We start from the raw sequence: 20,531 nt of genomic DNA, 5'->3' as shown, positions 1-20,531 counted from the left end.
TAAAAGATGGTGCATTCATGTAACTTCTGAAACAGTAATAAATGTGACTCCCTTGCATGTTTGCTTTGAAGACTTAAGGAAATGCATTGATTTCACATCAACTGTTGCTTACAGGTATATGGTGCTGCTATTCAGTTCTATGAACAGTATCCTGAAGAGAATCTTACAGAGAAACAGAAGTCTCAGTTGGGATTAGCAGCTGCTGTCGAGGGAAAGTCAGACTCGTGCAGGACAGTCCAAACAAACAAGTGCATTTGTCTGCTCTCTCATTGGCCTTTCTTTGATGCTTTCAAGAAGTTTCTTACCTTTCTGTATCGTTACTCCATTTCTGGTCCACATGTCCTGCCTATTGAGAAGTAAGTAACTTCAAAAACCAATAAGTCAGTTCTGCTGATCAGTGCGCTCCTGTTGCTTAAAACTTTGCTGTAATATCCTTTTGATCTTAGTCATCAAACATTAATTGTAATGGTTATAGTAGACAAAGTCCTTTTCTCCATGGATGAAATGCATCAGATTTTACATCATTAAAAACTCTATAGACTTTTATTTCTGATTTAAATGTCTGCAAATGTGTATCTGAGAACTTTTCATCTTTCATCTCCTAAGTGTAGTAATTAGAAGTAAAATTGTAATTTTTTCTTAGTGGTACATACATTAAGCCAGAGAATTGTGTATAGTTCTGCATTTTTCACAAGCCTCTTTGTGGTGTCATGAGGCAGTAATGCAGATTGAGTTTGAATTGGTGTGCTTTTCTAGTATTTGTAATTAATAAACTAACTTCCTTCTCACATGAAGGATTTCACATTTTAAAATGCAGAGGAAATCCTTCAATTCAGGGTAGAATTATCTGTTAAGCACTTTTAGGCTAAAGAAACTGATTAATACACTAGGCATCAAATGCAGTATTTGTTTTTATTATTTAATACATCAGGTTTTTTATACTTAATCTCAACTTATATGAGACTTTGATTAAATATTTTTGTGCTTTTTTATACATTTCACTTTTCCATTTTGTATCTACTATACTTGTTTTAAAATTCTGATAGTGTAAACTTATGTATAAATACAGAGTTTTGAATCAGAAAGTATAAAACAAATCTTCTGCATAAATCGGTGTGTTTCCCTGAATTTATTTTGAAGTTGGTTGTGTGAATCCTAATAATGGTGAGCACTGGAGAAATTGCAGTTTGGTAGACTGCCTGTTTCTGTCTGAGTTTCTCCTGATTGCATATAGTTTCCTTTAACCTGAAAGCTTGTGTTACATCCATCCTCCTGTGCTTTTGGAGCTTTTTTTTTTTTAAACTTTAGTGAATTTATAAAACAGAACTTATTCAAATTTTTACAGCACTTCTTTGTAACACACAGAAAAAAATTAAACACTTCTTACATCACAAAATTCACACGTCCATACTTGCAAATACAGACCGAAGGAAATAAATGAAGTTCATGATTCTCCCTGTTACTCAGCTCTGCTGGCTTTTTTCAAACCACTGCAGTTCTTGTCACCGAGTTTAGCGCTGCTCCAAACCTGTCTCAGATACAACTGTAAAATGGAATTGTGATGCTCAAACCTTGATATTTCTACTTTACAATATATTATAAAAATGACTCCGTGTGATATTTCAGTCACTAAACAAGTTTCCAGTCAGAATCATAATGCAGCCTGCCATTTTGGTTGTCACTACTGGACAGATAAGTTCTGAAGGTCACATTTGCCCTGTGGAGTTTGGAGGCCCTTTGCTTTTGGTCTTGTGACTGGCATGGACCATTTCTATATTATTAGTAATTATTTTTGTCTTGAGGTAAAATGTTTGAAGCTTATTTCTACTAAATCAGATAATCTTTTTTCTTCTAGACATATTTCTCATTTCATGCATAAAGTTCCTTTCCCATCCCCTCAGAGGCCAAGAATTCTGGTGCAGGTAAGTGTGAAACTTCTTAATGTTGTGTCTGAGCTGTGTCTGAGTGAAGGCAAAATAGCTGTTGAAGGGATTATAGTGAATGGAAAATGTAATTTGTATGTTCAAATAGTTCTTTTTAAATGCTCAGGATGTTTTTTTCCTAAGTTCATAGACTTAATTTCTACAGGTTTGTTATGCGCTCTGTTTCCAGCTCAGTCCAGTTCAGGACTTAAGTGAGATATTACAATATACCATTTAGTGACTTCAGGACTTAATTTAATTGTATTTTATTGATCATGTGCAGAAGTTAATGAAAAGCTACTCAAAGTTGGCATATGGTTTGTTGTTTTTTTTTTCTTTTTTTGCAATAGCTTTTGAAATGTTTTCAGTATGAAAACAGTGTGTAAAGTAAGTATAATTAACATTAAAACTCAGTGTGATAAATATATTCCCAGTGACTCTCAGATCTTTTAGAGAAATAGAATCTTGGATTATGTCTTTATGTATTAAAAATCCCCCTTAATGCACTTGCATATTCTAAAGAACTGACATCTGTTACTGTTATGGAAAAAGGGAACAATTGCACTGAACCTGTATCTGATGTTCTGTCACTTTGAGTAGTTCAATTCAAAACCCAGTGTTTACATCCTGTTTTGCTGTGTATACACCTTCAGTAAAATATTTATGATAGGGAACACTAAACACGCATTCACAGGGAACTATGAATGAGCTCAGAGGAAAACATTTGATTATTTTTTTGAGAGTAAAGTTTAGGGAACTGTATCAAAACCTGCATGGTTGTATATCTGGCAATAAACTTGAGGACTTGGGTGAGCAACGTGAGATTGTCTGACACTACACTGTTTTCAAACCTTCCATATATCAAGTTAAGACAACTTCAGTAGCTGATAGTACAGATGTAGTGTACACAGCTTTTAAAAATTAGCTGCAGTTGATGGAATATGTACTTCCTTTAAGTTCCTTTCAGGAACTTCTGAATTGTTGGATACTGCACTGAATAAAACAATGTCATTATATATCAAAGATATTTCCCCAAAAATGGTGTGGGAAATGCTTGGATTTTTGAGAAGTACGAATTCTAAGGATTCTATTTCATTGAAGAAATAGTAGTCTCTCTCTAATTTTTTTTATTATTTAAAACACTTTTTTTTGTTTTGTTTTGTTAGAAGCATAGAAGTATAGCAAATCCTTCTGAATATGCACTGCTCTGTCTTGTCTGTATGCTTTCTGGCAAGGAGACTTGGTGTGTTTTAGTAACTGCATGTATGCCAGTCTGAATGGCTGACTTTAACTCTGATTACTTTGAAAGGTAGACATTCAGAAATATTCCTGACTGTTGACTTCCAGCTGCCATTATTGTTAGTTGCTTCTGATCTACTAGAATCCTTTCTCCATGCCCCCCTTATCACCCTGACTTTGCTCTTCCTTCTAATGGCTGTACTCAGAGCCTGGAAACTCAGAGTGCATCGACTAATGCCTTTGTCCCTCTAAAGAATGGGGGCAGAAAGTGTCTCTTCTGCCCGAGGGAGACATGCTTATCTGCTAGTGTGGAAGCACAAAAGCCATAGGGCATCAGGCTGATGTTCCTTACTGGGATCAGCTTACATAGGTTACCTCAGGCTGAACAAATGAATTCTTTCACTGAGCACAGTTATGAAGATGACAAATGTGGCACAGAAAGCGGTGTGGTCATCCTGATCTGTTGCTGAAGCTAAATGTAGCCTTGGTCTGTAAAAGTTCTGTTATATGAAGTAAGAAAGTATGCAATATCACAGCCTTAGTGTTGCATGTTTTGTATGGCTATCCAGGCAGTGTTAGGTAACTGTTAGCTTCAGAGTTTATATTACAAATTCCTGTGATGCTTCTACTTTCTACTCTCCAGTCACCTGCAGTGGAGTCTAAGCTGAAACATATTGGAAATGAAATGCTACTAAAAGATGTCTAATCTGACAGTTTAATTGAACAATTTACTGTGCTTTTACGCAGAAGTGGACAGTGCATGGCCACTTACTTTGCAGAGAGGATTAAGCTAGCTGGTATCTTGTTAAGTTGGATTTAGTATGGCTGAAAACATGGCAGTTGAGTTGTGATAAGTTGATTGCATGTCTGTGTTCTTGTTCTCTTTTGAGTCCTTCTGTTCATGCTGAGTATATAAATGGTTTCTCTTGATGTATCACTAAGAAAGAAACGATAATTAGTAATATCTTCATCTTAAATCTTCAACCAATGTGAATTTCTAACTCTATCAAAGCTGAGCAGTTTCTTCCAGCTAACAGCTTAATTCTCGTATCTTCTGAAGGAAACTACTTTAAGAGGACAGATGGCAGGCTGTATCATAATGTATTTTCTGTCTCCTTCCCCCTAAATCCAAAAAGAATCTTTTTTGAAAGCATTTGTAAGAACTATGGGTTCTCTCACTTCCTTGAAGATTTACAAGGCTTCATTTTCAGTAATTAATATGTTCACTTTTTTTACAGTATTAGCTAGTTTAAATTCCTTTGTTAATGAATATGTAACGTGCTCAGTTCTGACTGAGAGAAGAAGGGTGGACTTTGCCTGCTTAAAAGGTGCTGATGTGCAGCTGCACTCTGCATTTTGTAGTACTGTATACAAGTGGGTTTTGTAAAGTTTGGTGTAGTTCACATTTTATCTGTGTTCTTTGCTGTTGTGTAGTTTTTAATGTTCAGAATAAAAAGAATATATCTTATAATCTTTTTCTAGCTGTCTCCGTATGACAACCTAATTCTTAGCCAACCTGTATCATCACCCCTTCCACTGAGGCAAGTAGCAGCATCTTTTGTTTAATTGAGACATGTTCTGACTCAAGTGTAGAAAAGTTTCCATGCTTTCAGTTGCAGTTGTGTAAATTAAGTGTTCTTGACTGGTGCCTTTTTTAATTAGTATTCTTGAAGGTTTTTTGGGGATTAGATCTGTGCCCTTGCAAGGAGACATACTTAATCAACAGTATCTGTACTTTTTTGTTTTATTTTGAGATAATTTTAGTTATTATTGTTGCAGAAGATAGATTGTTAAATATGCTTGCAAGGAATTGGAACCTGAGCTCCTGAGATGGTACATCCTGTGTATTGTAACGTAATTCGAGGAGTTCTGCAACTCTCTTAACTTCCATGTCATGAAAAATCATCATGCACACATCCTGAAAAGTCTAAACTGACTAAAGAGTTGCAGGACCTCATGGTTAAAACATTCTACAGTGTTAATATTCTGCACTGAACAATGAAATGTACTAATTAGTCTCCTCTGAGGTTGTATTTCAAATAAAGACTTGCAGATTTAAGTTTATAACATCATATTCATGTCTTCTCTGTTTTATTATTTTTAGTTTTTTTTCTTGGTGCCTTGTAACTCAACATGTGTGTTTATGTTCTCTAACAGCGGGGGCAAATTTTCTACACTACTTCAGAATTTAGGACCTGAGAATGCAGTGACCTTGCTTGTATTTGCTGTGACAGAACATAAAATTCTCATCCATTCGTTGCGGCCTTCTGTCCTGACGAGTGTGACAGAGGCATTAGTCTCTGTAAGTAATGTGGTTTTAATTAGGTACTTGTAAGTGGGAAGAAGAATATTCGTAAGATAAAACCTAGAATTACAGTAAAGCTGTTAGACTTCTGAGAGATTACATAAAATTAGAATCATATTTGAAATCTTTAGCAACACAAGTTTTTCTAATTGTATTTCTTGAAAGCAGTAGACGAAAGATTGTGGTGTTTATGTGTAAATATTGTGGGTGAACGTGTCTGGTCATCACAAAGTTCAGCACTTTCCTGATTTTTCCCCACACAGTAGTTTCCTGTCTTGTAGAAAAATGTTAAAAGCACATTATTTTCCTTTCTCAATTAACATTGTTTTACTGCCTCGACTGTATCCAATCTGTTGTTACACTGAAGAGTTTGTTTCTACTAATTAAACAAACTGAAACTTCAGAGAGATGAGCATTCTCTATTAAATAAAATGCTTCTATAATTAGAGTCGTAATGCTCTATTACCTTCTACATTAGAAGTGTAGGAATTAGTGTTGAAGTGGGAATTAGTCAAGTGTGTTTTATACTCACACAGACTATTTTACATGTTTAACCTACATTTTTCTCTCTGATCTTTTCAAAGATGATATTTCCTTTCCACTGGCCTTGCCCATATATTCCTCTCTGCCCACTGGCACTGGCAGATGTATTAAGTGCACCATGCCCATTCATAGTGGGAATTGATTCCAGATACTTTGATCTCTATGACCCTCCACCAGATGTTAGCTGTGTTGACCTAGATACCAATACCATTTCTCAGTAAGTATTTATTAATAACTTTCACATTGACTTTCTTCTACTTCTTTTCAAAGGCAAAACTAGCTTTTTTTCAAAGTTCATGTGGTTCTTTGTTTGCTTTAAACATGTGAACTTTCTAATATATCATCTTTTTAGAATGAGTGCTAGAAATGATAGCTGTTCTGTGTTCAACATGGAGGTAAAATCCTCATACAGTGTTATTGCCTCCTACTTGATTATATTAAAATGTTACTGAACACATTATTACATCTCCTAAATTAACCATATTGAGCTTTGTTTTATTGATTCCCTAAGGACAATAATCATCTTCGTTTTTCCTGAGCAGCTTTCTTAGTGTTCAATTCCAACACCTTGAATTGGCATCTACTTGAAAATAATAACAATGAAATTATGCTCCATATTAGTACGAAACATAGGAACTTTATTCTGAGAATTAGAAATGTAAAATTACATGAATGAGAGAGTCTTAAGACTTAAATCATTCCGTCATTAATAAATGAAAATAAATGAATTATATTTCTCTTTCTGAACAGTGTAGAGCACAGTTATACACTGTAGTTTTTGGGAACAAATTCAAACTGGACTACAGTAACTTCATTTTTTGTTTTATTAGTTTTTGGTTAAAAGAAACATTTTTGTGGTGTTTTTCCATTTAGTTACATATTCATTAATGGAAAAAATTATTTCTTATTACAGATTTTTTTTATTTTGTTTTAGCTGTTTTTCCTTGAGTTTTCATGATATACAACAGAATTAACTTATTTTACAGGAAAAAGTCAAACTTGCTTATAGTTTTTGCAGCCTTGACTGAGAGAGGGTCTGGAGGCTTCTGGTGCCCTCTGTAGACAAAGAATGTTATATTTTCCACAGTGATAATGATATAGTTAAGTCTTGATTTCTATGCATCATGGTTATATCAAATTAATTTCAGTATTCTATCAGCATTCTAGTCATTATCTCTATCCTAGTTTAAGTAGCTACAGCTTAGACCATAACGTGTAGCGGTTGCTTGTGTGAACATAGGTGCTTAATTCTATAAATCCATCTGCAATGAGCTCTAAGTGGAATGATTTCAGTGCTGAAAAGTGTGACTCCATAATGATGATGCTGAAGTATGGGACACTGGTTGGATTCCTGTCATTGTAAATCACGTTTGACTTTATTTGTTCATTTTCAGTCCTCCTCAGTACTATTTTAATTGAGCTAATTGTATGTGCTCTCACATCTTCTGATGAGGTAGAAAAATCCTCTGGATATAGGCCTATGTACATACATATTAGCAGTGTATACTCATACACCCTCTTATTTTTCCAGAACTGGAGATAAGAAAGCTATTGCATGGAAGATCTTGCCGAAGAAACCTTGCAAAAATCTGATGAACACTTTAAATAACTTGTATCAGCAACTGGCAGGTGGGAAAGTACAGAATAAGATGGATATTGGATAAAATGGGCCAGGTCAACAGATAAAGAGCTGGTTCTTAAGTTGTACCACTGTACTAAATGTAATCATAGAATAATATTTTTATACAGATAGTGCTTTAGGTCCAGAGATTGGAACACACATAGGAGCTCTTGAGATGCTGGTGCTCAATAGATATTTCTTTGCATTGGTGTTATCCTTGTTTAAAGAGTAAGGGGGGGGGGAAGCAGAATTATTAGAAGGAGGGAATAGTAGAGCAAAGAGTGTCATTTCGACAGTTAAGGTAATTTTCATAGTACTTCTTGATACTTCTTGATGCTGTTTGGCTTTATTCTTGTAAGTAATTTTACTGTCTCTGTTTTCCAATCTTTAAGAAAACAACTAAAAAGTTTTTCTATGGCTTTTGTAGCTGCAAGTTTAGTGTGAGGATGTCTGAGTATAATTCTCTTAGGAGAGGCAGTACCTGAAATTTTAGGATAGAAATAAGATGTGCCAGAGCATCACAGCTAGAAGGCTTTGTGCCGTGAGAATGCATCAGCACTCTGCCATACCTGTTTTCTTACAAGTTCTTTCCAGAGATGTTAGGAGAGCCTTCAGAACAATAATGCATGGCAGTTGGAAAAGTTGCAGTCACTAGTGTTTCATTGTGTCCTGTACAGACTGTGTTGGAACAGAAATGTACTTACCTGTGCTGGACCAAAAAAAGTGCATTACTGATAGATTATGCCAATCTTCTGTTGCTTCAAAACTTTGACATATCTTACTATTAAGTTCTTTTTAGGAAAAAAACATATAAAACCAAGTTCTCTGTAATCTAGAGAATTAAAGATCAGTACACTCTATTTCTAGCTACAGATTAAGTTACTCAAACACTGTGTGGTTGCCTGTGTGTAGAAGTGAAGCCTTAGCTAGAGTTCTGGTAGCTTTGAAAATGGTGATGTAAGTATCTCTTTAAAAATGGAGATTTTGCTGGATATACTGTAGAAATGCCTGCTTTCTGTTTATGTCCACGTTATAGCATTGTGTTGTGGTTTTGATGGCTGCAGTTCTCACCTGTGTGGTGATTTTGTTTATATAAGTATTTAACACATGCAGCCTGCATTTTAGGAAAGCTTTGAGATGAAAGGCTATGTAAAGCAATGAGCACACCCCATCTATGGTTTTGTCCTTAAAGTATGCTTATTTAAGCAGCTCTTGCCTAACTTTTTGTGTTTGTATAAGCAGATTTGAGGCTTTTTTAAGCTCTGTCCATACTGGTTTCTCCTGTTGCTGTAGTAACTAATGTACTGAAAAGGTAAACTTATCTTCCTTTTAGTATTATCTTTAGTTTGTATAAGGTCAAGCTGAATCCATTGCTGCATGTTGACTTTAATAGCTCAGTAGAAAAGGAATCTAGTAAAACTAAGATTTTTTTTTTTGTCAACACTGCAAAAAATTGATACAAAATGTAATGTTTCTGTTGTTCACAGTGCAACAAAGACCAAGAGAAGATGCATTAATGGAGTTAGCAATGAATGACTATGATTTTAATTCTGGGAAGAAATTACATCTGTTAGATTTGGAGATCCAAGAAGCATTTCTTTGTTTCATGGCCTCAATACTAAAGGGTTATAGGTCTTATCTGAGGCCAATAACAGAGGCACCCTCTGAAACAGCCACAGATGCAAGTTCTCTCTTTGAACTACAAGGTAAAGAATCATAGGCCAATTTTATGTGTATTACTTAGATTCTCTCTTACTCAAAGAATAACACTTTCAATGTTAGCATTTTGAATGATAGTGTGGAAGAAACTGTGAAGTAGTAGCAGAGATTGCAAGAAGGTTGTTGCACCTTGGTAGAATATATACTGATTTGCGCTGAAGGCTTCTTTGTTTTAGGCATTCTTACATCTTCAGATTTTGTTCTGCAGGCTTCCTCAAAAGTAGAGATCGCTCACATCAGAAGTTTTATACGTTGATGACCAAAACTCAAATGTTTATTCGTTTCATTGAAGAGTGTTCTTTTGTCAGTGATAAGGATGCAAGCCTTGCATTTTTTGATGACTGCGTAGATAAAGTAAGCACATCTTGATATGCATGTAGTTGTGTGGGAATTTTAAGTTCTGCTTTTGTTTATATTATCTGACATACTTTATGGTAGAAGGTATCTGAAATACAAGCTTATTTCTGCCTTTTTCTTTTTTACTTCCTCTCTTTACCCTAGTTACTGGAGTCTTCCATTTTCCTTTTGTTGGGCTTTGTTTAAAATTCTTTGAAGTCTAAATGTGAAATTTAGCAGAGCTGATTTGTTCTAACAATATCACATTTGTTAGCTTTGAAATACAGACCCATCCTAAGAAGGGCAGATTCTGACTGCTGAGTAGCAACTTCAAGGTTCTTAATTGGAGAATTATATTCTGTAGATAAGACTATGAACAAACATCTATTTTTTTTTTTTTAGAATATATAATATTTGTGCAGCAGTTTGGGACTGGCATTCCTGAATAGGACAGTAGCTGATACCAGACAGTCTTATATTTTAATTATTATGAATAGAAGTATTTATAGGGAAGGTCTATGTTAGTATAGTTTTGAGTACTACGAGGAAATAATGTTCTACAAAGTATATTAACTATTGAAAATTCACCATATTTCCAAAGAGGATCTAAAACAGTTTTGATTCCACTCAAACGTTCTTAAAAACAATAGCATCTGTTTTCAGAAGAAGTGAAACCTATTATTTCCTTTCTGTTTGTTTCTATTGTTACATGAAATAAATCGTTATGACTACAATAAGAAATTCCACACCTACTTGTTTCCTTACTGGCTGTGTGTACAAAGCGTTCTATTCTGGGACACTGATGTTTAGGTAATGCAAATGTTGTCTAGGATTTCCTGCAAGTAGGTCACCTGCTGTTTGTTCCACAGAATTAATACCAAAGGTGGTTATCTCTCAGGAAATAAAGTGCAAAAGAGCTAAAATGAGTTCACATATGAAAAACAAATCTGAATGTGATTAAGCTTAAGTTTGAGCTGAATATAAAAGAATGGTATAATACTATCTAGTACTCTTGATATACTTCAGTTTCAATATTTTATTAGTAGTAGCTCTCAAAAGTGTTCTTCAGCTCTAAAGCATGAGGTTATAAATTGAAATTCTAGTATTTACGTAATATTCACTCTGATTAACCTGAAGTTCAGTTAAAAACCTTTCAGTATGTAATGCTTGCTGCATCTTCTCTTAGTTTTCATTGTGTTACAGGTTGTCTCTGACTGATGTTACGTAGGACTTTTTTTCAAAATGAATAAAGTGTCAGATTGTTTTTTCATTCTGTGGAATAGTTTGTGAGGACGTTGTTATTGGTGTCCTAGCCAAAGTTACCTTGCTTTGAAATTCAAATAGGTTGTCTGAAAGAGTAGTGCGTAGGTTGATGATGCCGCCATCAAGCTTGCAACTAATATGTTGGAGCTTTCACCCTTTTAGAAGAAGGTTAAGTAGGTGTTTGCACAGCTGAAGCAGAGACTCATCTGTTCTAATGCCAGTCATTTTGCTAGTTGATGCTGTGGACAGCTTCTTTCCAGTATGAGAAATGCTCATGACAGTGCTGTGAGAATAAATCTTACATAACACACTTCTCCAATTTCTATTTCTGTCAGTGAGGAGTTCTCTGATTTATTAAGGGGACACCTAGTTCTATGCCAGTGCTATGTTTGATGCAGTGGAAGTACTGTATGTAGGATTTACAGTGGTTTTAGAATTTGCTTGTGAAACCAGCTTTTCATTAACATGAGGAAAGAAGCTTCCATGTGAGAGCTGGTTGAACAACAATACATTAGTTTCATCTTCTTTCCTGATTCTTTTATATCTTTCATTTCTGGTACTGTGCTTACAGTAGAGAAAATGTCCTTAAGAGTTACACATTTAGCAATGATGCTCCATCTCGATGGTCAGATATTAAACTTGAATGATTACATTCAAGTGAATATTTACTTGCATGTTAATGCCTTTCTCTATGTGAACCATTATGTGAAAAGTTATTTTTGAGAGTTATGTCATGGATTGAATTATGGTAGGATACTTCTTTATGGGTAGTTATAAACCACTGAGTTGAGACAAATCTTATGTACCATGAAATTAGTTACCTATAAAATATTATCTAAGCCTTGTGTAAGTTCACTTGTAAGAATATTTTAAGATGAAGAGTTATCTGCTGCAGGTGTTATTTTATCCTATAGAAAGCAACAAAGGAGATTCCTAATTACTCGGTGTGTCTGCTGGGAGGCCTGGACTTAGGAATTTTCATTTTTCTATGAACTCAAATTATTTCAATTTAATATATACTTAAGCTACTGACTTCATTGTATTTCACTGCTGAAACTTACGATTTTTACATCTTTAGAAGGATTGCCAAGTGAGATTTCATTTATTCCTACTTCTCATGAGCCATATGTTCTTGTTACTTGGCTGATTAGATTTGCTAATACTTTCCATCTGTCTCATGCAGTAAAATGTGTAATTAAGAAGCACCTCTTTGTATGTTTATCAAAATTTAAATATTTAAAATTGTACTGAAACTGTTTGATATATTTCTACCTCTGCAGAGAAGATGGAGAGAGAACTGTAGATCATCTTTTTTCTTAATCATGAATCTTCTGTTGCTAAACTGCTAAGGGATGAAGAACATTCATCTTTAGGTTCCACTAGCTGATTATTCATTTCTTTTAAATACCACTTGGTTGTAATTTGACTTTCATTTAGCCACTTAAATAATAACTGTAAACATAAATTGGGATGATATTTGGGGTGAACACTGGGGCTGTCAGCATTGGAATAAAAAACTTAAGTACACTAGGAAGTAAATAGTTCTTGTGTCAACTCTTTGGTGGGAGGATATGTCTCATCCCACTAGCAGAAGCAGCAAGCAGCACTTGGGAGATATTGGAGTTGACAGATTGTAATGCTGTTCTTAGTGTAATTTCACAACGCATCCTTACTTCTTGAGTGCTGATACCAACTTTGCATTGCACTGCTGTAATGGCAGAAGATACCCTAATACTCACAAAACCTCCTTATAATCTAACTTTTCCAGGTAGATATGGACAAAACTGGGGAAACACGGCTTATAGAGCTGGATGAGTCATACAAGAGTGAACATACAGTTTTCATAACGCCACCTGAGATCCCTCATCTGCCAAACGGTGAAGAGCACCCTCTGCAATACAGGTGACTTAAGGACACAGTGGGATACTAGCTTATAACATCTCATAACTTCCTTTTTATTGTTAGCTTCTACATTCTTATAATAGCTGTGAAGTACGGATTTTGCTTGTTCATTCTTACTTTGCTTAAATAAAAACGTGTATGTGAAATGCCTTATGTGCCAGCTCTTTTCAAGTTTCAGTGACATTGTGTGTGTTCATGTGGGATGCACAGAAGCAGTAATCCCTGATGAAGCTGGCTGTATATTCATATTAGGTTGTCCTAGCTATTGACAGTTGTAGAAACTGGAATGGAAATTAATAAACTCAGTCTCTCCACCTACTGCTACTGCTGATAATGATAGTCTACAGATACTGTTTTGAAAGAGTGCATCTCAGAGAATTGCTGAAAATTGGTGTTAGTAATTTAGTAATTATTTCAGATGAGTTTGTGTATTGGTTTCTTCATTTATTCAGAAAAACATTTCTAATCTAATTTAATCTCTCAGATAGTTTTATAAAAATCAATATAAACAATATCAATCTGTCATACGATGCTCACTAGGGACAAGGCCACGGATTTTTGCATTAACTGGAATCCATACTAATACATTTGGCATTAATTAAAGAAAATGCTATTAAAACAAACATAGTTAACAATTTTCGTTGCTTACACTGATATAGCATGTTGGGACTGTTTTTTTTTTTTTCTGTGCTTATGCTTATGAAATCATGTGGATGGTTTAATAAACCACTTTGTCAAGAGTGTCTTTTGAAGTATTTTCTTTTGTGTTTTCTACTTACTTTGTAGCTTCTAGTGCAACTGCGCAATTCATTTCTTTTGCTGTCATATAGTGTGTGTTTACTTTGGAACTGCCTTGCATGAATTAAATGATGTTTCTTTTTACAGCTATAATGGGTTTCCAGTATTAAAACTAGATTTGTTTGAACGACCTGAAGGGCTTCTCACAATACCAAATAACAAACTGTCCTCAAAAGCCAGTAGTCCCAACAGCCCATCGCCGATGTTCAGAAGAACTAAACAGGTACTTGCAGGTATTTGTACAGTGTGAGCTACTTTGGAGAGTTTCAGGTGACAGGCTTTGTTTTTTCTACTTGGCTGTGAAGGCTGACTGGAAAAATCTGCAGCCTAGCTGGCCATTCAGAAAGAGTAGTGAGGTGGTGGCGCAGGCTGTCCAGGAGGTGGTGAAGTCACCGTCCTTGGAGGTGTTCAGGAAAAGGGTGGATGTGGCACCGAGGGCCATAGTCTGCAGTGGTTGCAGGCATGGGTTTATGGTTGGACTAGATGATCTTAGTGGTCTTTCCAACCTTAATGATTCTATGATTCTTCGCTGATAGGGTAGCTATACTAGCAGGGACTTTTTGGGTATGTTTACTTGTGGTTATTGTTCTGGCATATACCATATTGTATAGGGCTCCTGGGCACAGATCATCACTTGCTGTGCTGTTTCTATACTTTCAGTGTTCCTTATGCTGCTCTTCACGGCCACGAACTGATGATATTCTACATCCACTTCTTGTTTGTTTCTCAGTGTCCAGAACTTCATGACAGTCTCTAACATTCTCATATCTTACAAGAAACTTGTGACTTAGAAGGGGAATATTGCACAGCAAGTGTATTTGGTGTCCCTTAGTGTACTCTCATTTTCTTTTCTGTTTTATTGAAGATGTTGTTTGTGCTAGCATTGTAGTGACTAGTGTTTGGTTTTAGCATGTAGATTTGTGTAATGTCTGTAATTACAGAAATAATTGTTTTGATTCTTTACAGGAAATTAAATCTGCACATAAAATTGCCAAGAAGTACTCATCCATACCACAGATGTGGTCCAGGTGTTTGTTACGCCACTGCTATGGTCTTTGGTTTATCTGCCTTCCTGCATATGTGAAAGTGTGCCATTCAAAAGTGAGGGCCCTGAGAACTGCATATGATGTTCTGCAAAAAATGCATACCAAAAAAATAGATCCACCTGATGAGGTAAAATAAGTCAACCTCACAATTTTAGCAATAGCCCCTAGTCTTAATGAATGGAGTACGGTTTTGACTACAGAGGTATAACACTGAATATGTCTATTTTCAGGTTTGCTATCGAGTTCTCATGCAGCTGTGTGGACAATATGGTCAGCCGGTGCTAGCAGTGAGAGTGCTTTTTGAAATGCAGAAAGCTGGGGTTGACCCTAATGCCATTACTTATGGCTATTACAATAAGGTAAGCATTTTCGAAGGGGGGAGGGAGGAATGTTTTTTTTTATCCAGACAGATAGGAGCAAACAAAATAAACTTCAGTTGAGATGTATTTCTCATAACTAGAAGAAGTTAAAGACAGAATAATTGTTAATTTTGCCTGTGTGGGTTTAGAAGTCTACTTCGTAACTGCCGATGTAACCTAGTTTGAAATGAAGTCAATGATTCACAATCGGCTGTCCTTAAGATGACTTTGACTTGGTTACTTCCAAAATAGGCTGTTTTAGAGAGCACGTGGCCTTCAAGCAATCGAGGTGGCTATTTCCTATGGATGAAGATAAGAAATGTTGTTTTAGGAATAGCACAGTTCAAAAGAGCATTGAAAAAACTGCCGGCAAGTTCATCACACACAGCTCTTCCTGGTACAGTATTCTCATACTTTTCTTTTATATCCTCACTGGTAGGAAAAACATATTTCAGAAACGTTCTTCCCATCTTTGTTCATTTGCTTTATTTTGGTGCTCGTGCTTTAGGACAACCTGGAACAGGAGTTGCTATATCAGTGTGAAATAGATTTCATTCTTGAAGACATTCAGTCGGATTATTAATGCTTGGGTCAGTGTTGTCTAGGAACTATCAGTTAGTTGCTTGAATTTTTGTAGAGGGTTTTTTGGGTAGTGTTGGTTATTTTTATTTTGACCTTACTTTGCGAGTATAGTTGTGGTTGCTTCTGCAATCTTTATATTTCTTTGCTTGCTAGAATAAAACTATGAGAACTACGTGCGTTAGTTTTGACAATACATTGTACTCTAAAACAAAACCATGTTTAAATTGCTCCCATTTTTTTGAAAGGAGGTGACATCTTAAGCGAAGAAACAAGGCAATAGAATTAATGACGAGCTGAACTTTAGTGCAGAACTTCAAAGAAATGTTGCAAATTACCCCTTTAATTTCATTGCGTTGAACATCGTTTCAGTGTTTATACAGTAAAAGTAGTTCAATCACTTTTCTTTTTTTGGTGGTAAAATGTTCGCTGTTAATTGGAATGTACTTGATAAAAGGCCTTTGAATTACTTTGGATATTCAATTTATTCTGTTTAACAATGTCAAGCTTTTTAATAACATAATCATCTTTATTCTGGCATTGTCTTGTTATGGCAGGAGGACTTTCAGACTTGGGTAGCAACACATCATTCAAAGATGAAATCAGGCAAGGGAAAACTTGTCTTCAAGATATACAAGAACAAAAAGAGGACAAAAGAGAGAGTGATTCCAGTTCTTGTACGTATCTTATGAATACAGATAACTAGTTCATAATGGATAAATGGGGATTTCAGCCAAGCTAAGTGGAGCAGTTGATTGTTCTACATTGAATGTATTTGAAAATGCTGATTTATGCCTACGCCTGAAGTTCTTTTATCTAAATGTAATTTTCTGGGTGTCTGATGGTTTTACTTCTAAAGTCAGTATTTTCCCTTCTCAGTTTCAATAAGTGATAATGGTAATAGGAGAGCCTAATGATAATTACAATCTAATGTTTTTGTGTTTCAAAAAATTAAAATTGCTTTATAGGCAAAATCTACAGAAAAGCCTCTTTTACCAGTCTATTTTCTTTCTAAGTCACTTAAGACGTGAATGGCAGGTCTGTGAGATCATGTCTAAATTATTTGTCTCCACCCAAGTAGATGTCAGTGTATGTATTATGGGATATATACAACAAGCTGCCATTTAATCTTTCATAAAGTGTCTAGTAGGTATTGGAAACCTGAGTTTTAAATTAAGTTGCTTTGATTTGAAAGGTCTGTTCTTTTCTACACACAGTGTCTGAAGTGGAAAGTGCAAAAGGGAGTGGTGACTGCCTACCTAAACTCAATTATCTGAACTCTAATAATGACAAAGCCACTTCTAGCATAGTGCGGCTCAATGGTACCATTGACAACACAGTGGCAGAAGGTAGCACTGGTAAGTGGGAAAGAAATTCTGTTTCTTCTATAGGCTCGTTTCTACTTACTCATTTTTAACAAGACTGGTTTATAGCATCTCTGAGGTTTTTTGTCCACATAACTTTCAGTTCCTTATTGGTGTAAAGGCAGTGGCTGGTAAGTTCATGGAAGTGAGTTTAGGTTAGAGTCTGCGTCTGCCTTTTCAAGGAGATGTCTGAGTGGTTTGCATTTCCAGGTTTCTTGTTTGCCCTTTTTGCTTTGACTAACATCTGCTGTTTGTTTTTACTGCTTTTTTTCTTATAACCTCTAGCAACTACTGAATTAGTTCAGAATACGAAAGATGTTCCTGTGCAGTATAGTTGAAAGAAACTTTTCAAGTCTCTGGTAATGTCAAATATGATTACTGTAATACTGTCATTTGAACTTGAAATACTGTAGCTGTTGTATAAACAGAGGCTTTTTGTCCTGCCAAAACAACAGATTTCTTCGACAATAATTCCTGTTGTTGGTTCTATCTGTAATACATCAGGTTAGAAAGTGTTTCATTTTTGCCATTTACTAAATATCTTTGCTGTTCGTAGCTTTCAGACCTCTTAATAATAGTGTACTTCTCCAGAAATGAGCTTAAATAGGAGAGTTTTCTTGATGGTGCCTCTCTGAGTATGCTTGAGCTATATTATTTGTCTCCCTTTAAATGTGTTTTGTCATCTTTCCCTTTGATGGAAAAGCAATACTGAGATGATTTTTTTTTTTTAACTTAATGTATTTTAAATGTCATAACCCTGGTGAACTCTGCTTTTCAATCACTACCACAATACACAGTGAATTCCATCTCTTACTATTGTAACCTGCTTGAAAAATGAAGCAAATTTGCATTCTTTAGTAATGTTTAGTTTTCTTGTATAAGAAGAAATAAAGTACTTTGTTCATCTGTTTTCCAGAGAGCTCTGTAGGATTGCTATTTACATCATCTTTTGAAGATGCTAATGAGGCAGAAGTTATAAAAAGTAAATCCCTAAGAAAGAGACACAAAAGTGCAGCAGAACCTGACGTAAGGGAGATTCCATGGGAGAGCAGGAACCGTAAGCTGAGCGGAGATGGCTTAGTGGGACTCATCAATAGAATAAATCAGGAAGCAAACCCTGGAGAAATGGTTGAAAAACTAGGAGCTGATGCCAAAATCTTATCCAGTGCGTTACAGAAAAGCATAAGGCCAAAAACTCTTAATATCAGAACTACTTCTTTAGGATCTAAGAGAGAAAGTCTGGAGAAAGAATCTAGTGATGAAGATGCAGCTTTTGACTGCAGTTTTACAGATAAAACAGAGTCTCCAGTTATCTTTGATCTGGAAGACTTGGATGCTGAGCCTGAAACATCTACAACAGTGAAGACTTCCAACGAAAAATCTAGAAGGCTGCAAAGAAAGAGCAGCTTTCCAGTAAAGCCAGTTGAAAAGACAGATGTTGAAACAGGATTTGATCCACTGTCCCTCCTGGTTGCTGAGACAGAACAGCAGAAAGAAGATGAAGAAGAGGATGATGATAGAAGTGCTTCAACTCCATCTGCACGGCGAGATTTAGCTGAAGAAATAGTCATGTATATGAACAACATGAGCAGCCCTTTGTCAAGTCGTGCCCCAAGCATTGAGTTGCAAAAACCCTTTGATGACAGAAATGCTAATAAAAAAAGCCCAACAATAATCCAAGCATGTAGGAGGTCCAGCCTTCCCCCAAACTCACCGAGGCCATCCAGTCTTATCAAATCCAAGAGTTATCACTCAAAAGCTGAAGAAAGATCAAGAGACAGGCTTTGGTCCTCACCAGCTTATTCCCCACACAGTCCAGCAAAGGAGCAGGAGGCAACTGGTGCACTTCCACTTGTGTCTTCGCCGTCGTTCAACTTGGATACGCTGTTAACACCAAAGTTTGATGTTCTAAAAAGTAGCATGTTTTCTGCTGGAAAGGGGGTTGCAGAGAAGGCTAGCAAGTGGTACTCAAAATTTGCAATGTATGCTGCATCCTCGAAGGTAAATTTCTGTCATTACTCCTTGTTTTAGGTTTTGTGCAGAATAGGAAATGAATTGCATTTAGATAAATGAAAAACTTTTGTAAATCTTTAATCTCAGAATCCTATGTGGTGAATCCACAGTTCTAATGATATACACCCCAATAAATGCATTAAGTTGTTTTAATCATGTTTGAATTGCCAGTGCCCTAATTTTATTGTACTGACTCAAACAGTTATTCCATAGAAAGCATCAATGGATTTTAATTCTTTTTTTTCCTTTAGTAATTACTGAAGTGGTTGAAGGCTAGTTTTGTATTTACGTCATTTGGTTAGAATAATCTTTGCTGCTACCAACTCAAACCAAAAGTCATTTCATTCCTTTATTTTGTGAATGAAAACAGATGCAGTTTGCTGTTCTCTTGATGTGGTTAAAACCAATATGGGAATAATTAAATTGTATACATGACATCATAGACCTGTTCCTGCAACTGCTAGTGACTTTCTTATTCGTGTCATAAAATATTGTAGGATTAAAATGTTCAAGTTTTCAATTAGAGCTTTTTGTTGGAAGAATCTTTACAAAAGACTTCTCATGTAGCACCTTGTTTCATGTTGGTTCTGAATACAGATCTGTACTGAATGACTTTCTAAAGAGGTAAATTCATGCCTTGACTTTGACGCAAATAAAGTTGACACTTATTTTCAGAAATACTTTTGTTTTCCTTTCTTTTTCTCAGTTGAATTTGTTTTCTTGTCTCAGGACCAAAATTCAGACCGAGCAAGTGTTTCATCGCTTGGAGCTCTGGACTCAGAATCTACTTCATTAACTGATGAGGATGTCTGCAATGACTTCGAAAGCGCTTCTCCTCAGGAGAATACTACATCAGAAATTAAGGGAATTGGCCTCAGCAGGACAAGCCTGGAAAGCTCAGCTTCCCATGATGGCTCATCAAAGCAATTTGACCAGTGTGGTAAGAGACAGCTCTTTGCATTGCATTTATTCATCTGAACATATTCCAGTTTTAGAAGCTCTCTTGTAATTTTTAGTTAGGGATCATCTTAGATATTAATCCTTTATGTGGGAAAAGTGTACTTTTTCTCTTTTAACTTGGGAACTCTTACTCATGTATGCATGTCCAAGCTGTAGATGCTTTTATTGTGGAACCTTATCTGGGGTGTTTCCTGTAGAATGACTTGCAGAGTGACATCTTGGCCCTGAATAAGTATCTTGGTGCTGCAGCTGCACAAATTAGATCTTCCATGCCCTTCACTGTTCTTGTAATCATCACGTTTTCTAGAAGTCATCGAGGCTGATCATTGGAGAGACTTCAAATGTATTTTTTCTGCAGTGTAGAATTGGTAAACTTACATCCATTTCTGTAGTGCTGTCTCTGTAAAGTAGTTTTAACCATAATCAAAATGAAAAGACAGTCTGCTTAAATTCCTCTACTTATCTCCTACAAAGTTGTGTCCAGATTTAGCTCCCTACTCTGTGTCATGTGAGGAAACTGGAGAGGTGCAGCAGAGGTTGCCATGATAGACAGGATTTCGGA

At 35.8% G+C, this 20,531-nt stretch overlaps 1 protein-coding gene across 5 annotated transcripts in view; it reads left to right on the top strand.

Moving 5' to 3' along the window:
• Window positions 1-20,531, top strand: part of DENND4A (DENN domain containing 4A) — a 46,700-nt gene that overhangs the window by 16,724 nt on the left and 9,445 nt on the right. For all 5 annotated transcript variants that reach the window (XM_019619576.3, XM_085233736.1, XM_085233737.1 and 2 more), the window contains 17 exons: window positions 115-356; window positions 1,856-1,922; window positions 4,644-4,702; window positions 5,319-5,463; window positions 6,051-6,226; window positions 7,541-7,638; window positions 9,118-9,336; window positions 9,558-9,703; window positions 12,717-12,850; window positions 13,736-13,871; window positions 14,615-14,821; window positions 14,925-15,053; window positions 15,306-15,450; window positions 16,190-16,309; window positions 16,850-16,990; window positions 17,913-18,997; window positions 19,739-19,949. In XM_019619576.3, coding sequence (XP_019475121.1) covers window positions 115-356; window positions 1,856-1,922; window positions 4,644-4,702; window positions 5,319-5,463; window positions 6,051-6,226; window positions 7,541-7,638; window positions 9,118-9,336; window positions 9,558-9,703; window positions 12,717-12,850; window positions 13,736-13,871; window positions 14,615-14,821; window positions 14,925-15,053; window positions 15,306-15,450; window positions 16,190-16,309; window positions 16,850-16,990; window positions 17,913-18,997; window positions 19,739-19,949 — 3,460 coding nt within the window. The remainder of the gene's footprint in view (window positions 1-114; window positions 357-1,855; window positions 1,923-4,643; window positions 4,703-5,318; window positions 5,464-6,050; window positions 6,227-7,540; window positions 7,639-9,117; window positions 9,337-9,557; window positions 9,704-12,716; window positions 12,851-13,735; window positions 13,872-14,614; window positions 14,822-14,924; window positions 15,054-15,305; window positions 15,451-16,189; window positions 16,310-16,849; window positions 16,991-17,912; window positions 18,998-19,738; window positions 19,950-20,531) is intronic.

Source organism: Meleagris gallopavo, chromosome 12 (genome assembly GCF_905368555.1).
Source record: "Meleagris gallopavo chromosome 12, MGAL_WU_HG_1.1, whole genome shotgun sequence".
Taxonomy (NCBI): Eukaryota; Metazoa; Chordata; class Aves; order Galliformes; family Phasianidae; genus Meleagris; species Meleagris gallopavo.
Note: the sequence above shows the minus strand (reverse complement) of the source record. Positions and strands in the feature narration are given on the sequence as shown.